At 34.5% G+C, this 21,234-nt stretch overlaps 2 protein-coding genes across 2 annotated transcripts; one reads left to right on the top strand and one right to left on the bottom strand.

Moving 5' to 3' along the window:
- Nucleotides 1–241: 241 nt before the first annotated feature.
- Nucleotides 242–2,083, bottom strand: LOC113765116 (UDP-glucose iridoid glucosyltransferase-like). Its single transcript, XM_027309175.1, has 2 exons — nt 1,379–2,083; nt 242–1,116 (listed from the first exon to the last, which is right to left on the bottom strand). The coding sequence occupies exons 1-2, from the start codon at nt 1,869–1,871 to the stop codon at nt 245–247; spliced, it is 1,365 nt and encodes a 454-aa protein (XP_027164976.1). The 5' UTR covers nt 1,872–2,083; the 3' UTR covers nt 242–244.
- An 8,631-nt stretch (nt 2,084–10,714) lies between these two features.
- On the top strand, nt 10,715–12,485 carry LOC113766096 (geraniol 8-hydroxylase-like). Its single transcript, XM_027310322.1, has 2 exons — nt 10,715–11,608; nt 11,874–12,485. Exons 1-2 carry the CDS (start codon nt 10,715–10,717, stop codon nt 12,483–12,485), a joined length of 1,506 nt encoding a protein of 501 aa, XP_027166123.1.
- The last annotated feature ends 8,749 nt before the right edge of the window (nt 12,486–21,234 follow it).

Here is a 21,234-nt window from a genome sequence, read left to right as displayed (position 1 = left end):
GCTCGAAACAGTCCAGCACAAATTGTTTAGCAAACTCAAGGAGGGAGTTTGAAACAGATTCAAATCAGTAAATAATTTTGGCATCTGATGCCATCCAGGTGCAATACAGATTCTAATCCAAAATATGAATCTGTAAAATGTTGGCTCCATGCCAAACCGATGAAAATCCCCATTCCATCAAGAAATGTAATGTAGGCTTAAATCTTTATTAGCTACCACTGCCCTGGGGCAGTCGGTATGAAAATCAGAGGGATGATATGAACTGCACTAACTCATTCAAAGAATTGTAAGAAGAACCACCTTCCTTGATGCAATGTTTGATCTGTTCCTTGAGAGCAATCACTTTCTGCCTCATTCTCGAGCCTTCTTCTTCAACTAAGATTCTTCTTATAGCTTTTGCAACATTTGTTCTCTGCATCACTTCATCCAGTTCTATGCCTATGCCCCATTCATGAGTCAGGTATCTTGCATTCACCGTTTGGTCGACAAAATATGGCTTGCATATCATTGGTACTCCTTCGCTTATACTTTCCAAAGTCGAATTCCAGCCACAGTGGCTCCAAAATCCCCCAACAGCAGGGTGTGCTAAGACATCCTTTTGGGGTGCCCATTTCACTATGCAGCCTCTGTTACCAGTAAGCTCTTGAAAACCCTCGGGCAAATGTGCATCTGAGCCACCACCTAAGCCAGGCCGGATAACCCAGAGGAACGGTTGATCACTGTTAGCTAGACCCCATGCCATCTCTGTTAATTCATTCTGATCCATTCTCGCGATGCTTCCAAAGCTTACATAAATCACTGAGTTTGGAGCCTTCTTTTCAAGCCATTCAATGCAGGTGTTGTCATCTTTGCTTACTAAATTTATTGGTTTTGCAAGAGCCATCTTGTGCAAAGGGCCTAATGTGAAAAGTGGAACACTGTAATGCTCCTGAAGCTGTCTCAATGAGGAATACTCAAGGCAGTCCATGGTGTTCTGAATGATGGCACTAGAAGTTCTTATGTTGCATACAACTGCAACCAGTTGTAATAAATTCTCTAAGTTACCCATGCTGGCAGTTGGTAGATCCTTGAACCTTAAAGGATGAAGTCCTGGAACCAACTCGTTCGATGTAGAATCTGTGATAAAGATTAGTCTTATTCTGATTCAATAATGCATCTTATAAATAGAATTTGTCAAGAAAAAGCTGCTATTAACTTTGATGAATTCATTGATCTGGAGGCTAGGCCTAAGAAAAGATCATATCAAATGTAAGACATAATATAGACTAGTGATATAACATTGTTATATGCATACAGATCTATGTAGCATAATGTGTTTACTTTTAGTACTACATTAGAATCCCCGATAGCTTTGAGAAACTTTTTAGGTGTTGCATACCTTGCAAGCAGTTAAAGCCCTCTGCTTTAAGCCTGGGAAGTTTGCACAAAGAAAGCAATGCAGCAGCATTGCTGGTCCTAAAAATGATGCTAGGAAGACTCATTTGATTCGCCACTGTTTCTGCAAAATGCATGAGAAAATCATAGATGATGCACACAACCTGATCATGTTGTTTCTCCTCCTGCTGCTGCTGCATCATTTGACTTAAGCATTCCCTGAAAGGTTCTCTACAATTTGTGTTGATAGCAGATGCTAAACGTACAAGATTGGAAGGCGAGACATCCCAGCTCGATATACCATCTGAAATCGGCACAAATTGAAAATCAGGATGGTTGGCACGATCGGGAAAGTTGAATTTGGTGTGCACAATTGTGATTGAGAAACCCCTGGAATGAAGGATGTTGGCCAGATCAAGCAGTGGATTCAAGTGCCCTTGCAGTGGGTATGCAACTAGCACCACGCGGCGACATCTTTCTGCTTGTAGCTTCTCCATATCCCGGATCTGTTTCTTCTTTCTGGATGGATGTTCGCTGACTTGCTCAGTTTCGTATGCTTAAAATTTCACCACAGCTTGTAAAAGATGACAATATTCCAACTGCAGCCTTGCTGGTCCTTGTTAATGCTGCACTAGCTTTTGAACAACAACAAAGTAATTCTTTCTGTGTCTTCTTATTCTTCTGGATCCAGATGAAATATTACAAGACAATATGCAACTTAGGGATTGGATTATTTGCCTGGCAATTTTCTAGATCCACAAGTTGAGTGTCTGGATGAGACTAGCATCCACAATCTCCTTGATGCTCTGAAACATGATCTGGTTGGCTTTTCATGTTTTCTATTAGTAGTTCTCATTTCAGGATTTTTTAAGTCTTCCACAGTGATTAGCACCCTTTTTGGACTTGACTTTAGGAAACAACAGTTCAAGAAACGGAGCCATATATAATTCACAAACTGTTGTCCAAATTCAATGGATTTGCACAATGTTGCTGATCATTAAATTTAAGATTGCTGGTCAGAATTAGTAAGCTTGTTGTCAGTCAGCTAGTGGAAAATTTTTGTCCTCTTTTCTTGGTTCGCATAATCAAAATTGTGACCATTATTTTGGTGGCTTTCTACTTTTACATTATCTGTAGCTGTCATTTTCCTGAACAACTCAATTTTATAGTAATCTAATAGAGAAGGAAAAAAGAGACTTTCTTGATTGGATCGCCTCTGGATAAGGATTAGGTGAGTTTTTCATCTGCTTACCATTCAACTCTTTCGTTGCCTTTTCTGATTAAAATAGTGGTTTTTTTTTTGAAGGAATGATTAAAATAGGGTTGATAGCAGTTTATGATTCTGCGTGTCACGTAGATTAATCTGTATGGATATTAGTAGACTAAACAAAGAAGAGCTAAGCTTACATTATTTTAATTTATTTTGTCTTTTCCATTTTGGAAAGAATCACTGTAATGCTTCAGCAACGACAACACTAACAAACAAATTCGATATAAATACAGGCAAAATGGGCTGTACCCCCATGAGAATGACAACTAGTTTGACAAATTTTCAGCTCATAGGTCACTTCTTTAAGTGGTTGAACCATTGATCTTACAGCTTCACAAATTTTATCAGCAATCAGGTGGTTTTCTTTTATTTGTTTTTTATTGAAAGATTTGTGAAATTTCTTCTTCCAAATACTTTGTTGTGACCACCAGTAAAGGTAGCTATGTAATATTCTCAAATCACCTTGAAGATCAGATTCAACTCAAGTGCAGCAGAAGCAATCTGTAATGACCGTACTTAATTACTCTAGAAAGGATTTCTCCATAGAAAGTATTAAGGGTTAATAACACTTTTTCCCCCCTGAACCTATGGGGCGGTAATATTTTACTACCCTGTATTTCAAAAATATACATTATACCCCCAAATGAATTATGTTTTGTACTTTAATTTTGACCAACCTCTGTGCCTCTTTTTCTTTCCAAATTATCCCCAAGTTGCCTAAAATCTGAATAGTCAACTTTTATATTGTATTTTCCTGTTGACATGTTATGATATTAGATTACAGTATAAATTAAATAAAAAAAAAACTCTCCTAACTACTGCCTTATCCCCGCCTTTTTCCACTACCCTGCGGGTGCTCTCATTATGACCACTACCATTTTTTATTTGACATAATTTTTAAAAATATATATTTAAGACCAATAACAATGTGCAACATAAAAAATTGCCAAGAAAGGGCACATTATTTTTATCACACCAGAATGCTATTTTGTTAATTTTAAATTGCAATATATACATACATATTAGTGCTATAATACATTTTATATAAGACGGGGGCAGGACGCGAGTGGAGTCCTATTTAAACCGACGCAAAATTATACATAAATCTACACAATAACTTAATTAAACTACTGTCCAACATTACATCATGTAGTAGTAGAATATTTTGATGAATATCTAATAAGAAAATGCAACAATCTAAAAGTTAACCATTGAGAAAATAAGAAGACTGGGGCTTATTTGGAAAGAAAAATATGTATATGGATTTGCCAAAATTAAAAGTATAAAGCAAAATGCATATTTCCGAAGTTCAGGGTGGTAAAGTGTTACCATCCCATAGGTTCGGGGGGCAAAGTGTCATTAACCCAACTATTAATTTGTCTAAAAAATGTTTAAGTAGAGAAGGAGCAAAAAGGACTGATCCTAAAAAGAATCATCGTTTATCCTCCTGTTGATCACTCAAAGAACAAGAGCATTACTCTCCATAATCTGGTTAGTTTGCAAAGAATTTTCTTGAACTAGACTACAGAATATCAAGCAAAGATGTCAGGCTAGCTGTGAAACTTGACTTTGGCAAGTATTTTCTTGAACTAGACTACAGAATATAAAGGGACTTTAGTTTGGTTAAAATCCCATGTGCAGACGCCAGTGCTTGAGCTAATATGCAGTCCAAACTCCGAAGTTAATCCCAACTGAGAAGCCACATTTATGGGCTTGACAAGTTTATAAAAATTTGAAGTTTTTACTCATAATTGCTTCCACCCCCACCTTCCGGCCTACTTCCCAAAAAAAAAAAAAAAAAAAAAAAATTGGAGATACCCTTTTCCCTCGACATTGGCCCCTATGTTTTAACAAAATCCCATTCTCTCACACATTGGCCGCACGACGTTGGAAATTTTTTATGTGTTGCATACCTTGCAAGGAGTTATAGCCCTCAGCTTTAAGCCCTGGGAATGATGCAAGGAACTGGGAAGACTCATTTGATTCGCCACTGTTTCTGCAAAATGCATTAGAAAATCATAGATGATGCACACAACCTGATCACTTTGTTTCTCCTCCTGCTGCTGCTGCTGCATCATTTGACTTGAGCATTCCCTGAATGATTCTTTGCAGTTTGTGTTGATAGTAGATGCTAGACCTACAAGATTCTTTGGGGAGACATCCCAGCTGGAACTGGGTATGGAACTATCACCACACGACGACATCTTTCTACTTGTAGCTTCTCCATATCGCTCTCTGCTTCTTCTTCCTAGATAGCCTGGAAGTTCACTAATTTGTTAGTTTTAAATACTCGAAAAAAACAATGGAGCTTGTAAAAGAAGTCAAAATTTCAGCAGCTGCCATGCTGGTTAATGCTCTATTTGCATTGGGGCGATAACATAGTAATGCTTTCTTTGTCCTCTTATTCTTGTAGATAGATCCAGACGATTTATTATAACAGGATATAGAACTTCTAGGATTACTTAATTACCTGGAATTTGCTAGATCAGCAAATTGATTACCTGCATCATAATAGCATCAATAATCTCTTTGATGCTCTGAAATATGCTCGGGCGGGCTTTTCATGTTTTGTATTAGTAGTTCTCCTTTGAGGGTACTTGTTAGATTTCAGCAGTGATTAGCACTCCTTAATTTCATGCTCTGGTAGGCATTTCAGCCGTGATTAGCACTCTTTTTTGGACTTTTGGAAAGAATAGTTCAAGTTGTTATCCAAATTTAATGGACTTGATCTATGTTGCTAATCACAGATTTTAGGATTACTGGTCAGAATTGGTAACCCTGTTTATCTGTTCGCTCGGGGAAGCTTATCGTGTTCTTTTCTTGGCTGCATACTCAAAACTAAGACAATTATTTCTTCATGTATATTATCTGTAGCTATCATTTGCTGAACTAGTCAATTTTACAGTAATCTAACAGAGAAGGAAACAAGAGACTTTCTTGGCAGTATCACCACCGGATAAGGATAAGGAGAGTTTTTATACGTTTATCATTCAACTCTTTCTTTGTCTTTTTTATTAGGGAAAATTACACTTTAACCCCTGTAATTTAGTATTTTTTACGTAACCCCCATGATTTCAAAAACAATACATAACCCCCTCATTGTTTGGATTAAAGTGTCAAAGTGACGGAAATGGTAATTCATAACGGAACTTTTGAAAATGTCGAAATTACCCTTATAATGACACACTAACCCCATATGATTTTATGTTTTACTATATAACCCCCTTATGATTTAATGCTTTATCATATTACTCCCTTATGATTTTCAAAATATACACATAACCCCCCTTGCTTAATAAATAATTTTCAACTTTACATAAGGGTATTTTTTACATTTTAGGTGACTCTATTATGAATGATCATTTCCATCAATTTGACACTTTAATCCAAATCATGAGAGGATTATGTATAAATTTTTAAACTATAGAGGAGTTATGTAAAAAACACCAAACCACATAGAGGTAAAGTGTAATTTACCCTTCTGATTAAAAAGGGTTTCATAGAAGCTTATCATTCTGCATGACTGCTAAAATTAATGTGCATGAAAATTGGTAGATCAAATAAAGAATGATCTAGGCTTACATTATGTTAATTTATCTTGTGTCTTTTCTTTATTGGAAAAAATCACTATAGTGATTCAGCAAAAAATAACATAATGACAAACAAACTCAATATGGTTATTGCAAAAAATGGACTAAACCCTATGATTTTATGTTTTACTATATAACCCCCTTATGATTTAATGCTTTATCATATTACTCCCTTATGATTTTCAAAATATACACATAACCCCCCTTGCTTAATAAATAATTTTCAACTTTACATAAGGGTATTTTTTACATTTTAGGTGACTCTATTATGAATGATCATTTCCATCAATTTGACACTTTAATCCAAATCATGAGAGGATTATGTATAAATTTTTAAACTATAGAGGAGTTATGTAAAAAACACCAAACCACATAGAGGTAAAGTGTAATTTACCCTTCTGATTAAAAAGGGTTTCATAGAAGCTTATCATTCTGCATGACTGCTAAAATTAATGTGCATGAAAATTGGTAGATCAAATAAAGAATGATCTAGGCTTACATTATGTTAATTTATCTTGTGTCTTTTCTTTATTGGAAAAAATCACTATAGTGATTCAGCAAAAAATAACATAATGACAAACAAACTCAATATGGTTATTGCAAAAAATGGACTAAACCCCATATAACAAAATTGACGACTAGTTTAACATATCTGGAGCTCATATCCACGTCCTAAAATGGTTGGTTGCACTCTTGATTTTACCGCTTCACAAAAATTATATAGTAATTAGTGATTTTTTTAATTGTATTTTCACGAAAGGTTTGTGATTTTTCTCCCTCTGAATACAAAATTTTTTGTGACAACTAAAGCTAGTCAATAATTGAGAAGAGAAGGAACAAAAGAAAGATTAATCCTAAACGGATGATTTATCCTCTTCTTCATTACTGTCTGGTTAATTTACAAACCATTTGCACCCTGCAGTAGTCTGTGTTTAAGCAAAGATGTCAGGCTAGCTGTGAAACCAAAATTGGCAATATTTTCTTGAATAAGACTGAGAATGTCAAGGAAATTGGTTTGGTTAAATTTCAATGTAGACGCCTGCGTTTGAGCTGTTGGGCACTTTCAAAGTCAATCCAGGTATTTATCTCACTTCATCCGATTTCATCAGATCTAGGATGTGATATGGCTCCAAAGAATGAACTGGATATGGACAGTTCAAATAAGATTTCATTCTTGAATAAAAATCTATTTTTTGATTTATTTCATCTATTTCATGTCCGGAACAGGAAAAGATACACTTTAGATCACGATTTTAAATTAGAAGAGAGATTTCAAGAAATTATTTATTCAATCAAGTTTTATTAATTGGCCAATTGTTGTTCTTGTCTCTTAGTAGTTAATCTACCTCAGTCTACATCTAGAAAGAGAAAGAGGGATAAAGCGAGGCTTAAACAAGTGGATTTCTGGTATAGTCTTGATTCAACATAATTTGAGTTCATTTACTTCCAGATTCCTTAATTTCATGGACTTGAAAATCTGATCATAATGAAAAAGCAAAAAAAAAAAAAAAAAATCAATGCCTGCTTTGGATAGTAGCCACTTTTTACAGCTTTTGGAGTACTAGTATGGGAACACGTGCGTTCCACGTTGTTGGTCATGTTTGTATGAATTTATTTGTTTTTAAGAATGTACTTTATCTAAGAAATTGAAGAGCCACAAGATCTAATAAGTTTTGAAAAAAATAATACCTCTATGGATTTAGGCCAAATGTGTTTAATGTTATTTATTATTATATCTTCAGCCTTCTACATATTTTTCGAAATATGAACTCTTAGGAATTGGTGCAACTTTTTACTTTTGATCTTGAAATTTTTTTTAAATGATAAAAAATGTACATGAATGATATCAATATTGAAGGATTTTTTTAAATGATAAAAAAAATCTTATTTGTATAAAAACATGTTATAACCAATCATAGAACATTTTATGTACATTTTTCTATATTGGAAAAACATTTTATGACACTAAATTATGTTATAACCAATCATAGAATAGTGAATAATATTAAGCAAACATAAATTTACTTTAACAATTGAAATAACAACTATTTAACATTTAGTTGATAAATGACCATAAAATACTATCATAAGTGCATTCTAATATGGCATTTACTGCACAAAAAAAAATTTAAGCAAAAAAAGAGCAAATTGAACTCTATTTACCAAGAGTGGCAATAGCGAAAACTTTTGTCCAACATTGAATGGTATTGAAGAAGATGGAGCACAAGATTCGCTTCACTTTAAACTTTTGATATTCCAAATCTAAACGTTGAATTCATAAGTTAAAGTTTGGAACAAAAAAAAAAAAGTTGAACTCATAAGTTTAAGTTTGGAAAAAAACAAAATAGCCTAAATAGGAAAAGTTTAACCTAAAAGGATGGTAAAATTTTTATATACAACATTGAAGTAAGATAAAAAGTTGATCGGGATGCAAAAGTCCTGCTCTATATTTATTGCGAAATGGTGGCAATGTCTGAATAAGATAAACCAATATTTGGCTAAAGAAAATCCCACTAATTAAAGAGAAGTAAATATTTATACGTTAAGGGTTTTTTTCAAAAAAGTTAAAATAAGAGTTAATTTACTTACTAAAAACCATTTGTAAAGAATTTGCGAAATTATTTAGCACATGATAAGGAAAGCAATTGAGAAAAATGAGGGGCTAAAGGTGCGAATGGCCAATGGCAAATGGCCTTGATTACTTTTCTAAGTTGTCCTTATGCAAACTTTCCACTAATTCCTTTAGCCATTTAGCATTTTTGTTGTATTAATTGTCGCAGTTGCACCTTTCCTTTTACTATTAATAAATTACTTTACCATTGGGTGAACAAAACGTTAAAGTCTATTCCTAAAATACAGCATCAAAATCGGTATTACATAAATAACTTCAAAAGATATTGAACAGGCATCCATAAAAAAGGTACAACTAAGTCAGGAAAATATGTAATAAGGGTATTATTGGAAAGAGAGAACTAAATCACTAAATCATTGAGAAATTTACTTTGCCAAGGTCCAGGATCTTTATGTTTTAGTTCTATTTTCCCACCAAAAAAAAAAAAAAAAGTAACTAACGGCTTGGTGAAACTCCCAACTTTCCTTTTCAGGATGAGATTTCCTATGACTTGATGCCTAGACAGAAGGACTAATAAATAGGCATGAATCCCTAATAGCCGCTCTTAGCTTTAATTTAAATAGGATGCTTCCTCGGCCATTAATTAAAAAGGGTTCCCCCAAGGAATAACTCGCTTTTGTGCAGAAAATTTCTAATATAAATTTTCCTACTGAAACAAAGGCTGCTTCGTTAAGACATTTAGAACCCGTTTGGATTGCTATTTTCTAAAGTTTTACAAAAAAATATACTGTAACGATCTGATATATACAAAATAAAAATGCAATTGACAAATATGCTTACGAAAAATATAAAAATTTTTGAAAAAAAATGGCTTGCACTTCATTCAATCACTCCCAAACAAGACTTGCCTCAAAAATGCCTTTTAAAACATTTGGAGCTCCTGGCCAAGTTCTCCAATTGTCACTTGGAATTTAGGCAGAGAAATTAAGTGTAATATTGCCGCATGTGTTCGGTCTATCCGAATATCTTTTATCCGACCCCTCCTTATCTTTTGAAGAAATGACGATGTTTGTAAATATATCAATCACCCTATTGTGCTGAAGACTATGTACAATTCTCCCTAATGAGGTTTCTATCATCTTCAACACCTGACCTCCCCCGGCCCAGCAAAAGAAAAAAATCCCTTGACACCTTTTTACTACTCTAGAGCTGAACACCACAATATACACACTACACACAGTACTGCTAATGAAACTTATAACATGCTTTGTTCGGTTTGCCAGAACTCAGAAGGAAAGATGCCAGATAGATATAGAGACATAGGCTAATGTGCTACATTGCAAATTCTGGGTACAGGAGTAAGAGCAAATTTTTTTTTTTGTGGGGGTTCAAACAATTGCTTATACACTCATTCTTTCAATGGATAAAATTGACTGTAAATTTTGAAGTGCATTATTAATTTTTGTTATTTTTTTGTGTGCATTTTACAGATATATGCACTGAAAAGTGTCGAACAATCATCTCAAAAGTATGTCACCAATTATTTAAGCCCTTATATTATATGCAAGTTTTGTAACTTCATGTATTTTAAGTTTTGCATCCTTGTTCTATGGTACATAGTTGTTGGTATAATTCGTATTGCTTTGCTGTTCCCCAGCTAATAAAACAGCCATCACCCTCCTAACTTGCTAAACTTCTCTAATTTTGTCTTCGTCCGGTCTTAGAAAGCATCCTTCAGACCCAGAAATGAGGCAAGCAAGCACGCGTTGGTTGGATCAGGCCCTACTTTCTTTGAGGAAAAAATAACCAATCAACACTTCATGTCATCTTTTATTTAAGGCCTTGGTTTGACACCCAACTAGCAATAGCATAAACAAAATATTCCAGTTAGTATCCTCAAAGTTGGCCATGGAGATTAAGAGTTTACTTCTCCTGTCACCTCTCTTGTTCTGCATTACCTCCATCTTGCTTTACATGGCAAAACGATCAATCAACAAGCAGAAGAGGCTTCCTCCGGGCCCCAAAGGCCTCCCAATTATTGGGAATCTCCTCAAATTAGGTGACAGACCCCACGAGTCCTTAACCAAGTTAGCCAAGATTCACGGTCCACTCATGACAATCAAACTTGGCTGTGTCACAACTGTAGTTGCATCTTCGACTGAGATGGCTAGAGAAATTCTCCAAAAGAACGATCAAGCTTTCTGGATGAGGCCAATCGTGGATGCAGCAACTGCAGAAACTGATTACCAACGTTCCATAATTTGGATTTCTCAAGGTGCACAATGGCAAAAGCTTCGGAAGCTTTTGAACAGTCGAGTTTTTACCTCACAAAGATTGGATGCATTGCAAGAATTACGGGGCCAAATGATGGAAAACATGCTTAAACGTGTCTTCGAAGCTCGAGAAGCTGGAGAAGCTATTTATATTGGGAGATTAGTGTTCAGTACAACTTTGAGCTTATTGTCCAACATGATATTTTCAGCTGACATACTTGATCCATATTCAAAAGAAGTTAAAGAACTAAAAGATTTGATTCTGAGGATTTTGGAGCTTGTTGGCAAGCCAAATCTCGCTGATTTTTTTCCTATTCTGAAGCCATTTGATCCTCAGGGAATTATAAGAGATATTAAGCCTGCTTATGATGGTTTGCACTCGCTAATTGAGAACAATATTGATCGCCGGATGAAACAAAGGGCTTCTGGCATAGAAAGATCAGGAGATTTCTTGGACGCTCTTCTTGATCATAGTGAACAATATGGCCCGGATGAACTGGATCTCCCCGAAGTTAGACTACTGCTCATGGTAATTAGTGATGCATTCATCCACTGCTCTTGTTTTTTTTTTTCTTTTTTTTATTTGATCTTCTTTGACAAGATTAGTAACTTAAATTGCACCTTGCATTCATCTACTAGCCTTTTTTGTTACCCTGAATGCATAATTCTTATCTATGTATCTATCACTATGAGATATGACATTAGATATATTTGACGTTGACTTTCCTATGTAATCCATACATTTCCCTATTATTATTCTGTGAATATTGACAATATTTCTGTGCAACCAACAGGATTTGTTTATAGGAGGTACAGATGCCACTACTGCCACAATCGAATGGGCAATGGCAGAGCTTCTTCATAACCCAGAGAAAATGGCAAAAGTAAAGCAAGAACTTGTAGAAAATGTTGGCTCGGGGTTTAGTGTCAAGGAGGCAGACATCATGCAACTTCCTTATCTAGATGCAGTCCTAAAAGAAACAATGAGACTCCATCCCACAACACCACTTCTCATCCATTCTGCCGAGACAGACGTGCAACTTTGTGGTTTCATCATTCCAAAACATACTCAGGTAATGGTGAACGCATGGTCGATCACGAGGGATGCAGCTTACTGGAAAGATCCCACCATATTTCTACCAGAAAGGTTTCTGAATTCAGACATTGATTTCAGGGGAAGGGATTTATCCCTCATCCCTTTTGGCTCTGGAAGGCGAATTTGCCCTGGATTGCCGCTGGCAGTGAGAATGGTGAAATTGTTGTTGGCTACTCTTGTACATAATTCTGATTGGAAACTGCCTAATGGTATGGAACCAAAAGATATGGACATGAAAGATAAGTTTGGGCTTTCACTTGAGAAAGCTGAACCTCTTGCTGCTATTCCAGTGAGAGTTTCAAATTGTTGAAGTTTTCTTTATCGGATTGTTGGGGAATCCCGTATATCTCAGTGTCCGAGTCGATGTCCTTTCAAACGTACGTGTTGAAGTTGATCATAGATCAATTTGTTGCTAAGCAAGCTAGCTAGCTTTGTATCTTTTAATGGCTAACGAGAGCCTTATGTGAATAAAATGATCAATGTTGATTTCTGTTCAGGGAAAAGATAGATCGTTCTATTTATCTTCTAGCTTTATTTCAGCAATGGATAATATTTTTAAACTCGGATTGGTGAACGAACTTGTAGAATGTCCGATTCTAATTATTTTTTGTCCAACCGGTTCAATCGGCCGGCTCAAAGGTTCTCTGATTTATTAATTATTTTAAATATAAAAAATTAAGAACGTCGAGAAACTATATGCAATACAGAAAGAAATTCTTAAAATAGTGGAAGATTTCAAAGAAACAAGGAAACTACTATTCATCTCAAAAAGAAAGAGAAAAAGTCCATTGTATAACAACTAAAAAATTGAGGAGTTGGAAAATTTTTAAAAAATTCGTCCATATTCACAAATTGAACAATAATCTGGTGTCTAAATTTTTCAAACTTACGCTCAAAATGACAAGATAGTCACTCGAAAAAGAAAAGATAAAAAATGAAAGAGAACAAAACTCTAAAGTACCAATTTTCATCAACATCTTCTTTTCCATTTTCCATCATATCTTTATCATCGTCTACAAGTCTTCTATGCTAAAAAAAATTTAGATCTATATTTTCGTATATTTTAACACCACATAAATATAAGAATATAGGAATATTTAGAAGAAAAGAAAATAAAGGGAGAAGATGATCATTATAGGTGGCACGGTAGTTGGTGGCTTTGAATGGCTTCTGAAGTGTTGTGGGTAGGCCTGTCAACGGTCGTGAAATTATTGCGGGTATGGGTAGGGATTTAATTCCGTTACCCGAATCTGGATCCGGATCCGTTTTGTTAAACAAAAAATGGGTCGGATACGAAATATAGTATTCCGACCCATATTAGACCCGGATCCGGATATAAATAGATTAATAATTTAAAATATGTATATTTATCAATATAATTTGATTAAAGTGATGTATTTGAGTAAAATCAATTTGATTTATTTTCTTATTTGGTTTTTTTTTGTATTAGTTAGAAATTAGTGTACAAATATATATTTTTCTCATTTTTATTAGAAATTGTAAATTTTCATAATTTTTTTCGGGTAGACCCGGATCCGAGACCTGTCGGATCTGGATCCGGAAACATAGAGTAGAAGACCCGTCGGATAAACGGGTCGAATCCGGATCCGATTTGGTATGCCGGGTCCGGAATAATGAATTTCGGCCCGGACCTGACCCGTTGACAGGCCTAGTTGTGGGTGGTCTGAGTGAGTATGGAGAGAGACGGCCCTGGAAGAAATGGTTAGATTTGAGGGTCCTGTTACTTTTTTTAGCTGATTTGGGTCTTTTATTTTTAGCCCACGAAGTTAAATATTGAAGCTGTTAGCATGTATTTTGGGCTTTGGTAGCCCAATAGCACACAAATGCAATAGCCCAATCAATACTCACAAAATGAAGAATTAGATGGGTTCAAATAAAAAATCACCTAACGCTGGATGTGATCAATTTAACCGATTTCATACGATATTCAATGGGAGTTGGCGAATAATAGACTTTTTATGCAAATCAATAAATAATTTACTTTCACAATTTACATGAGAGTGCATTTGAAATTTCCACGATTCATGCACCCACGTAAAAAAAGTTATGGTTGTACTAGAGTTTTTGTTTTTCTTTTGCCGCTGCTTTCTTTTTAGCGTAAAATATGAAAAATTCCCCTTGTGGTATAGGGTTGCCCTCTTATTGTTTTTTTTTTTTTTTTTTTTTTGAGGGGCTCTCATTGTTTAAAACACCTGCACAACTTCCTTATACTTTGGACTTTTCTGGAATATGGATAGATATCATTCAACTTGACAGAATTTGGTATACACTCGCCAAACACGCGCAGTGCAAGAGTCGTACAATCAAGGGTGAATTGATAGCTCTGTTTGGATTCAGACTTTTTTGAAAAACAATTTTTCATCTACAATGCTACAGTAATACACAAACAAAAACAACTCCAAAAATATCATATCCATGCAATATATCAAAAACAATTCTAAATATACAAAAAAAATATACAACTATCCATCACTCTGCACCACCACGACCACCACCTTACCGCCACCACCCCTACACCCACGACTCTCTCTCCTCTCTCCTCTCTCCTCTCTGTCTTTGCCCACTCCAATTCCTCCCTCTCTCCTCCTCTTTTTTTCCTCCTCCTCTCTCTCTCCTTCTCTTTCCTCCTTTCTTCTTTCCCTTTCCCCGCCCCCTAATTTCCTTTCCCTCGACTGACCGCAACCTTTCTAGTCACGATCAAATCTTCTCGCGACTAGAAGCTGCGACCAAGAAGGTCGTGGTTGTGGCTAAAGTCGCAGCCACCACCCACGGGCGGGAGAGGGGTTTGGGGTTGGAGGGAAGGAGGTAAGGGGGTAGGGGTATGCAAAATCGAAAAATTCCGATTTACCGATCGAATATGAATTGAATTCGGAATTTTCGAAATCGGTAATTCGAAATTCGGCACTGAAATCGGAATTTTTAATTTCGAATTATGCGAATTTGGTTCGAATTCGGTAATGGAGTTTTTTAAATCGGAAATAGAAATCAGATTTTTTGATTTCAATTTCGTTTTATAACATATATATTAATATTTATTTATATATATACATAATATTTTTTATTTCAATTTTGTTTTATAATATGTATATTAATATATGTATTAATATGTCTATTTCAATTATGTATATTAATATGTATATTATGTATATTATAGCAATTGAAATAAATATATATATATTTATATATAAATATAAATATTTTATTTAAAATATATTTATAAATATATAAAAATATACTTATTTCAATTTTTTTATAATATGTATATTAATATATATAATATAAATATATATATTAATATACATATTATAAAATAAAATTGAAATAAAAAATATTATATATATAAATAAATAAATATTAATATATGCAAACAGAGCCAGTATTTTTTATAATATATTTATATATAATAATATTTTTTATAATATATGCAATATAAAATTTATATTATATAACAATACATCTAACAAAAAAGAAATAAAGGGAGAAAAGGTTTCCGAATTCGGTGAATTAGGAATTCGGTTATAAAGGGAGAAAAGGTTTCCAAATTCAGTGAATTCAGAATTTACCGAATTCCGAATTGAATTCGGAATCGAAATCGAAATCGGAACTGGTGAATTCGAAATCGAAATCGATCGGTAATTCCTATGTCAAATTTCGAAAAATTCTGAATTCAAACTTCCGAATTACCGAATTCGAATTCGATGCACACCCCTAGAAGGGGGGAGAAGGAGAAGGAAAAGGAATGAAGGAGGAGGAGGAAGAGGAAGAGGAGGAGGGGGAGGAAAAGGGAGGGATAGGGGTGGATCGTGTAAAATTAAAAAAAAATCGCAAAAAATTTGTAAATTATAAAAATACTCAAAAATATATTTTAAAAATATCTCTAAAAACAATCCAAAAAACATCTATAGTAAAAGTTTTTCGTATACACAGCTACAGTAAAGTTTTTAAAAAACACCTCAAAAAATAGTTAATCCAAACAGAGTCGATAATTTTGTATTTCTCTTTTTCTTATCCTTTTTTCATTTCTTCTTTTTTCCCTCCTTCCTTTGTTTCTTTTTTTTTTTAAAAAAAAACTTTTATCTTTTTTCTTTTTTTTTTTTTCTTTTTCTTTCTGGTGAATAGGGGTCGCCTGATGCAACCAAACCCCGCCACCACCCTCAATTGCCGTTCATCCCATGTCTGCCCTTCAAAGCCCACCATCATTGAAGATGAAGAGCAATTTTGATTTGGGTATATAATGTTTTTAATTTTTTTTTCAACAATGTCCTTTTCATAAACTAATTAAGATTATAGAGTGTCTCCAAATTTGATGCACTTCTAACATTATTGAGGATTTCTATGTAATATCAATATTGAATTTCTATATTAGAAAATTATTTTAGGGCACTAAGTATCTCATAACCAATCGAGGAATATTGTATAACATTAATCAAATATAGATTTACTTTAACAATTAAATAACAATTGTTTAATGTTTAATTGATGAACGACCATAACAGTTTATCATAAGTGCATCCTAATATACCATTTACTATACTAAATAAATTTAAGGAAAAAAAAAAAGCAAATACTCTATTTGCCAAGAGCGGCAGTAGCAAAAACGCTTGTTCAACATTATTGAATAGTATTGATGAAGATGGAGCACAAGATTTGCTCCACTTTAAACTTTTGATGTCCTAAACCTAAATGTTGAACTCGTAAGTTGAAATTTGGAAAAAATAAAATAGCCTAAGTAGGAAAAGTTTAATCTGAAAATGATAGAAGTTTTATATATAGTGTTGAAGTAAGATAAAAAGGTGATGGAAATTAAAAAGGCCTGCTCTCTCTTTGTTGCCAAATAGCGGCAATGTCTGAACAAGATAAACCAACATTTTGCTTAAAACAATTTCCACAGAAAAGAAATATATATATTTCTGCTATACAGTTTCTTTTCAAAAGAATTATTAAAAAAAAGAGTCAATTTACTTACTAAAAACCATCTGTAAAGAATTTTTCAAATTATCTAGCACATTTTAAGGAAAGCAATTGAGAAAAATGAGAGGCTAAATGTGTGAATGGCAAATGTCCCCCCGGATGCTTTGCTAAGTTATCTTTTTGCAAATGTTCCTCTAACACTAATTTTCATAGTTGCATCTTTCTTTTCACTACTAATAAATTATTTTACTATTGGGTAAACAAAACATTAAATTTTTCAGAAGGCATCCATGTGCAATTCCGTTCTAAATCAAATTTGGAAATTCACTCTAATAGAATTCAATTCCTAAAATACAACATAAAAGTCAGTATGACATAAATAACATCAAAAGATATTGAACAGGCATCCATAAGAAAAATGTTCCACTGATTTCTATACCCATTTAGCATTTATATTATGTAGCACTAATTTTCATAGTTTCACCTTTTCTTTTACTACTAATAAATTATTTTACTATTGGATAAACAAAACACCATCACTATTGATATGATAGACTAGTCAAAGGTGATTAATCGGTAAATCCATGGAAAATCTGTCGTTCCCATTAACTTATTCTGATTGGCCCTAGCAAACACCATGTATGAGTATTACTAAATGTGAAATTTGTAGTAAGGATTGAAACCAATTTACTAAACACCCTAGGCTGTGCTTCTTTGAGACCAAATATATATATATATATATATACCCCATATAATGAGCCAGATAACTCTTAATTTAGGCACTTTTTACTTAATCGAAAACAAAATTAAAGAGGTGTAGTTTTTGGTGGGATTAAGTGCCAGTTGGATGGTGGCCACTCTAGAATCCAATATGATGAAAATTAAAAATAGTATGGACAATGCCAAAAAGAAAATTAAAAATAAAAAGATTGAATACCCAAGCCGATGGAAAGGACTCTAAATTTTGGAACTGAAGTTCTTGAAACTGAGGCACCCATTTTTTATTCTTCAAGCTCTAAACTTGTTTTTCTTTTTGGATTTCTTATCCTCTATTATAGGTTAAGCAACGGTTGACATACTAATGATGAGACAATTATATTGCTATTTAATATTTAGTTTATATTTATCAATTTATATTTATATTCTGATAACGAGACAGAAATTTATCGAAATTGCTAGAGATGGTCCAGTACAAATTGATCAATAAACTGAAGAAGGGAGTTCGATAGAGATTCTAACCAGTAATTAATTTTGGCATCTTATGCCAATTCATGTGCAATACAGAATCCAATATGCTGCTAATCCAAAACTCGATAAATCTGTAAAATGTTGGCTCCCTGCCAAGCCAATGAAAGTCCCCTTCCCATCAAGAAATGTAAAGTAGGCTTAAATCTTTATTAGCTACCACTGCCCTGGTTTGAAAATCAGAGGGATGATATGAACTGCACTAACTTATTCAAAGAATTGTAAGAAGAACCACCTTCCTTGATGCAATGTTTGATCTGTTCCTTGAGAGCAATCACTTTCTGCCTCATTCTTGAGCCTTCTTCTTCAACTAGGATTCTTCTTATAGCTTTTGCAATATCTGTTCTCTGCATCACTTCATCCAGTTCTATGCCTATGCCCCATTCATGGCTCAGGTATCTTGCATTCATCTTTTGGTCGACATAATATGGCTTGCAAATCATTGATAAATCAAATCCTGTCTCACACCCTATCCCACTTCTTTTAATCTTGCCAAGTGTCCCTTGATAAACCAAACTCTCAAACAACCCAACCCAAAACCGATTAAAATAAAAACTGCCCCACAAAATCACAATTATCAATTAAAAAAAGCCCTAAAACTCAGTGCACAACGGAAGTCCTCTCGTCATCATCTTCACCATTGAAACAGACCCACTTGACCGGAAGGTTGTGCAATAGTGTGGCAGTTTTGAATTGAATGCGCACGAGAGGAAAGGCGGCCTTTGACAAAACACCTACACCTCACTTCCGTGTTGCGTCTGCAAGAGTGTAGGAATCCAAAGGTGAACCTGCACTTCCGTTGCAAACCCACCAAGAAGACTTTTCCCGCACAAACATGGAAGCACAAACACTCCGCTTCTGGAAATTTTGAGTCCTGGGTAATGGGTACTTCCGCTCGAGAGATGAAGTTTTATTTTTGGATGCTATGTTAACTTAGCTTTTGTTGTTTGCGTACTGGCTCATTGACAAAAATTAAACTTACCGATTATGGTTTATGGTGTATTATCATAAACTCTATAACCACTTATGCCATTTATGGTGTTAGCTCATCATGGTTATTACCGATGTTTGGTTCTTAAAGTACGGCTCTCAATTATCTCATTTGTCTCCACACTTTCCAGAGTTGTTATCGTAATCACTGAGGATTGAATAAATAGTTATCCTCTCAATAGCTACTATAGGTTTTTGAGGATGAAGACACAAAGGGAACTCCAAGCTTATAGTTGCAAATTTTGGGCAAGTTATACATTAAGAAATACTGTAAGAATTTTGTTCAGGTTGTATTGCTAGGTAGAACTATTTTTTTTATTAGGATTGGTTTTAATTTTCCTCTTTTATTTTGACAAAAATGGTACCAAATGGATGAAAGGGTGTTTTCATGAATTCATGGCCAATTGAAATCTGTCTAATTGCTGGAGTTTGGTGAATTGAGGTTGATTGTAAAGATATAAATTATTGTGCATGTTAATCTTTGGCTTTTGTTGTCTACGTGCGTTGATCTATGGGGGAGAGCGATTTATTAACGGATGGTTTTTCTGATTGGATTTTCTCTTTTATTTGTTCTTGAATTTTGATATATATTCCTTTGGGTTGGATTAATCTTAGTGCTATTTTTTTTTTTTGCATTTTCAGTTGAGTTGAATATTTTTGCAAAACAGTTTCCATTTGCTTTTGTTTGTCTTCTCTGATGCTTAGCTATGAGCCTATGGCTACTTAGTCCAAAATTAACTGCTCGTTTGGTTGTGATTGTTAGTTGTGTTTTGCTTGAAGAGTAAAGTCCATGATCCCAAGTACCGTGTATTATTTTTATTGCTGCCATTATCCACTCAACTTCTCCGTAGAAGTACACATAATATGGTGTCCAGTCGAAAAAGCTTCTTAAGTGCATAGTTCCTCGAATGAGTATCATTGGGCATGTGGCAATTAAGAATTTCCTCATTTGAAGTGACTTGTTCTTTTTCCAATTAACATTTTTTGTGGTCCATGTAATCTAGCGGAGCATTGGACAACATCTTCTATTAACCAGAGCTGAGGAGGAAATCAACATGCCGTTTCTTTCAATTATCGTGGGAATTGTGTGCGCTTGGTAGTATTCTTCCACGTGATTCTATTTTGTCAGCCATCATATCCATCTTCGCGTTCTAAGGGACACTTCTCGTGTAGTTGCTGCTACTCCGGCTCGGGTACGTCATTAATTGATATGAATCTATTTCTATTGACTATCTATTTTATAGTTGCTGCTACTCTGGCTCGGGTACGTTATTAATTGATGTGAATCTATTTCTATTGACTATCTATTTTTAACAGGTTTCATTAGATAATGGATAACACGCTTGCGTAGGAGACCATTTTGGATAGATTAAAAATATCTTTGTTGCTCGTATGAAAAGACTAGTTATTATTGCGAAGGTAGATTTTTTGCCACTACAACATCCTTATATTTGTACAATCAATTGCCCCTGACATTGATGCTAAGATACATAAATATATGTTCATTTTGCACAGTCTGTGTTTGCAAAGATATGGAGAATGATTTGCCAACTCATGAAGTCCAATCATGTCGTAAATTGGACTTTGAAGATGTTGACTTGCAGGAGATAAATGATAATGCCTTACCTCTTTGTATTACTGATGGCAATCAAGGAAATCAAATTTTTCTTCCTTTGGCTATACCAAACTTGGCATGGTTCGATACTGAAGTAGCAGCTAGAAATTTTTACCAAAAATATGCCAAAGTATCTGGTTTTGGAACTCGACTGAGTAAGGGACATAAAGACAAAAATGGTGATATTATGTTGGACAGGGTTTTTTGCTGCTCCCGTGAAGGAAAAAGGCCAAAAGACAAACGTAATATGATTGTTAAGTGTCCTCGTCCAGAAACA

Source organism: Coffea eugenioides, chromosome 3, assembly GCF_003713205.1.
Source record: "Coffea eugenioides isolate CCC68of chromosome 3, Ceug_1.0, whole genome shotgun sequence".
Taxonomy (NCBI): Eukaryota; Viridiplantae; Streptophyta; class Magnoliopsida; order Gentianales; family Rubiaceae; genus Coffea; species Coffea eugenioides.
The sequence above is the reverse complement of the archived record's forward strand: the minus strand, read 5'-3'. Positions and strand labels throughout refer to the sequence as shown.

Bases quoted from the DNA above. Each gene is read 5' to 3' on its own strand.
- LOC113765116 (XM_027309175.1), bottom strand. From the start codon at position 1,871: ATGGAGAAGCTACAAGCAGAAAGATGTCGCCGCGTGGTGCTAGTTGCA. The intron at 1,117-1,378 runs GTATGCAACACC...TCTTTATCACAG, and splicing joins GGGCTTTAACTGCTTGCAAG to ATTCTACATCGAACGAGTTG.
- LOC113766096 (XM_027310322.1), top strand. From the start codon at position 10,715: ATGGAGATTAAGAGTTTACTTCTCCTGTCACCTCTCTTGTTCTGCATT. The intron at 11,609-11,873 runs GTAATTAGTGAT...TGCAACCAACAG, and splicing joins AAGTTAGACTACTGCTCATG to GATTTGTTTATAGGAGGTAC.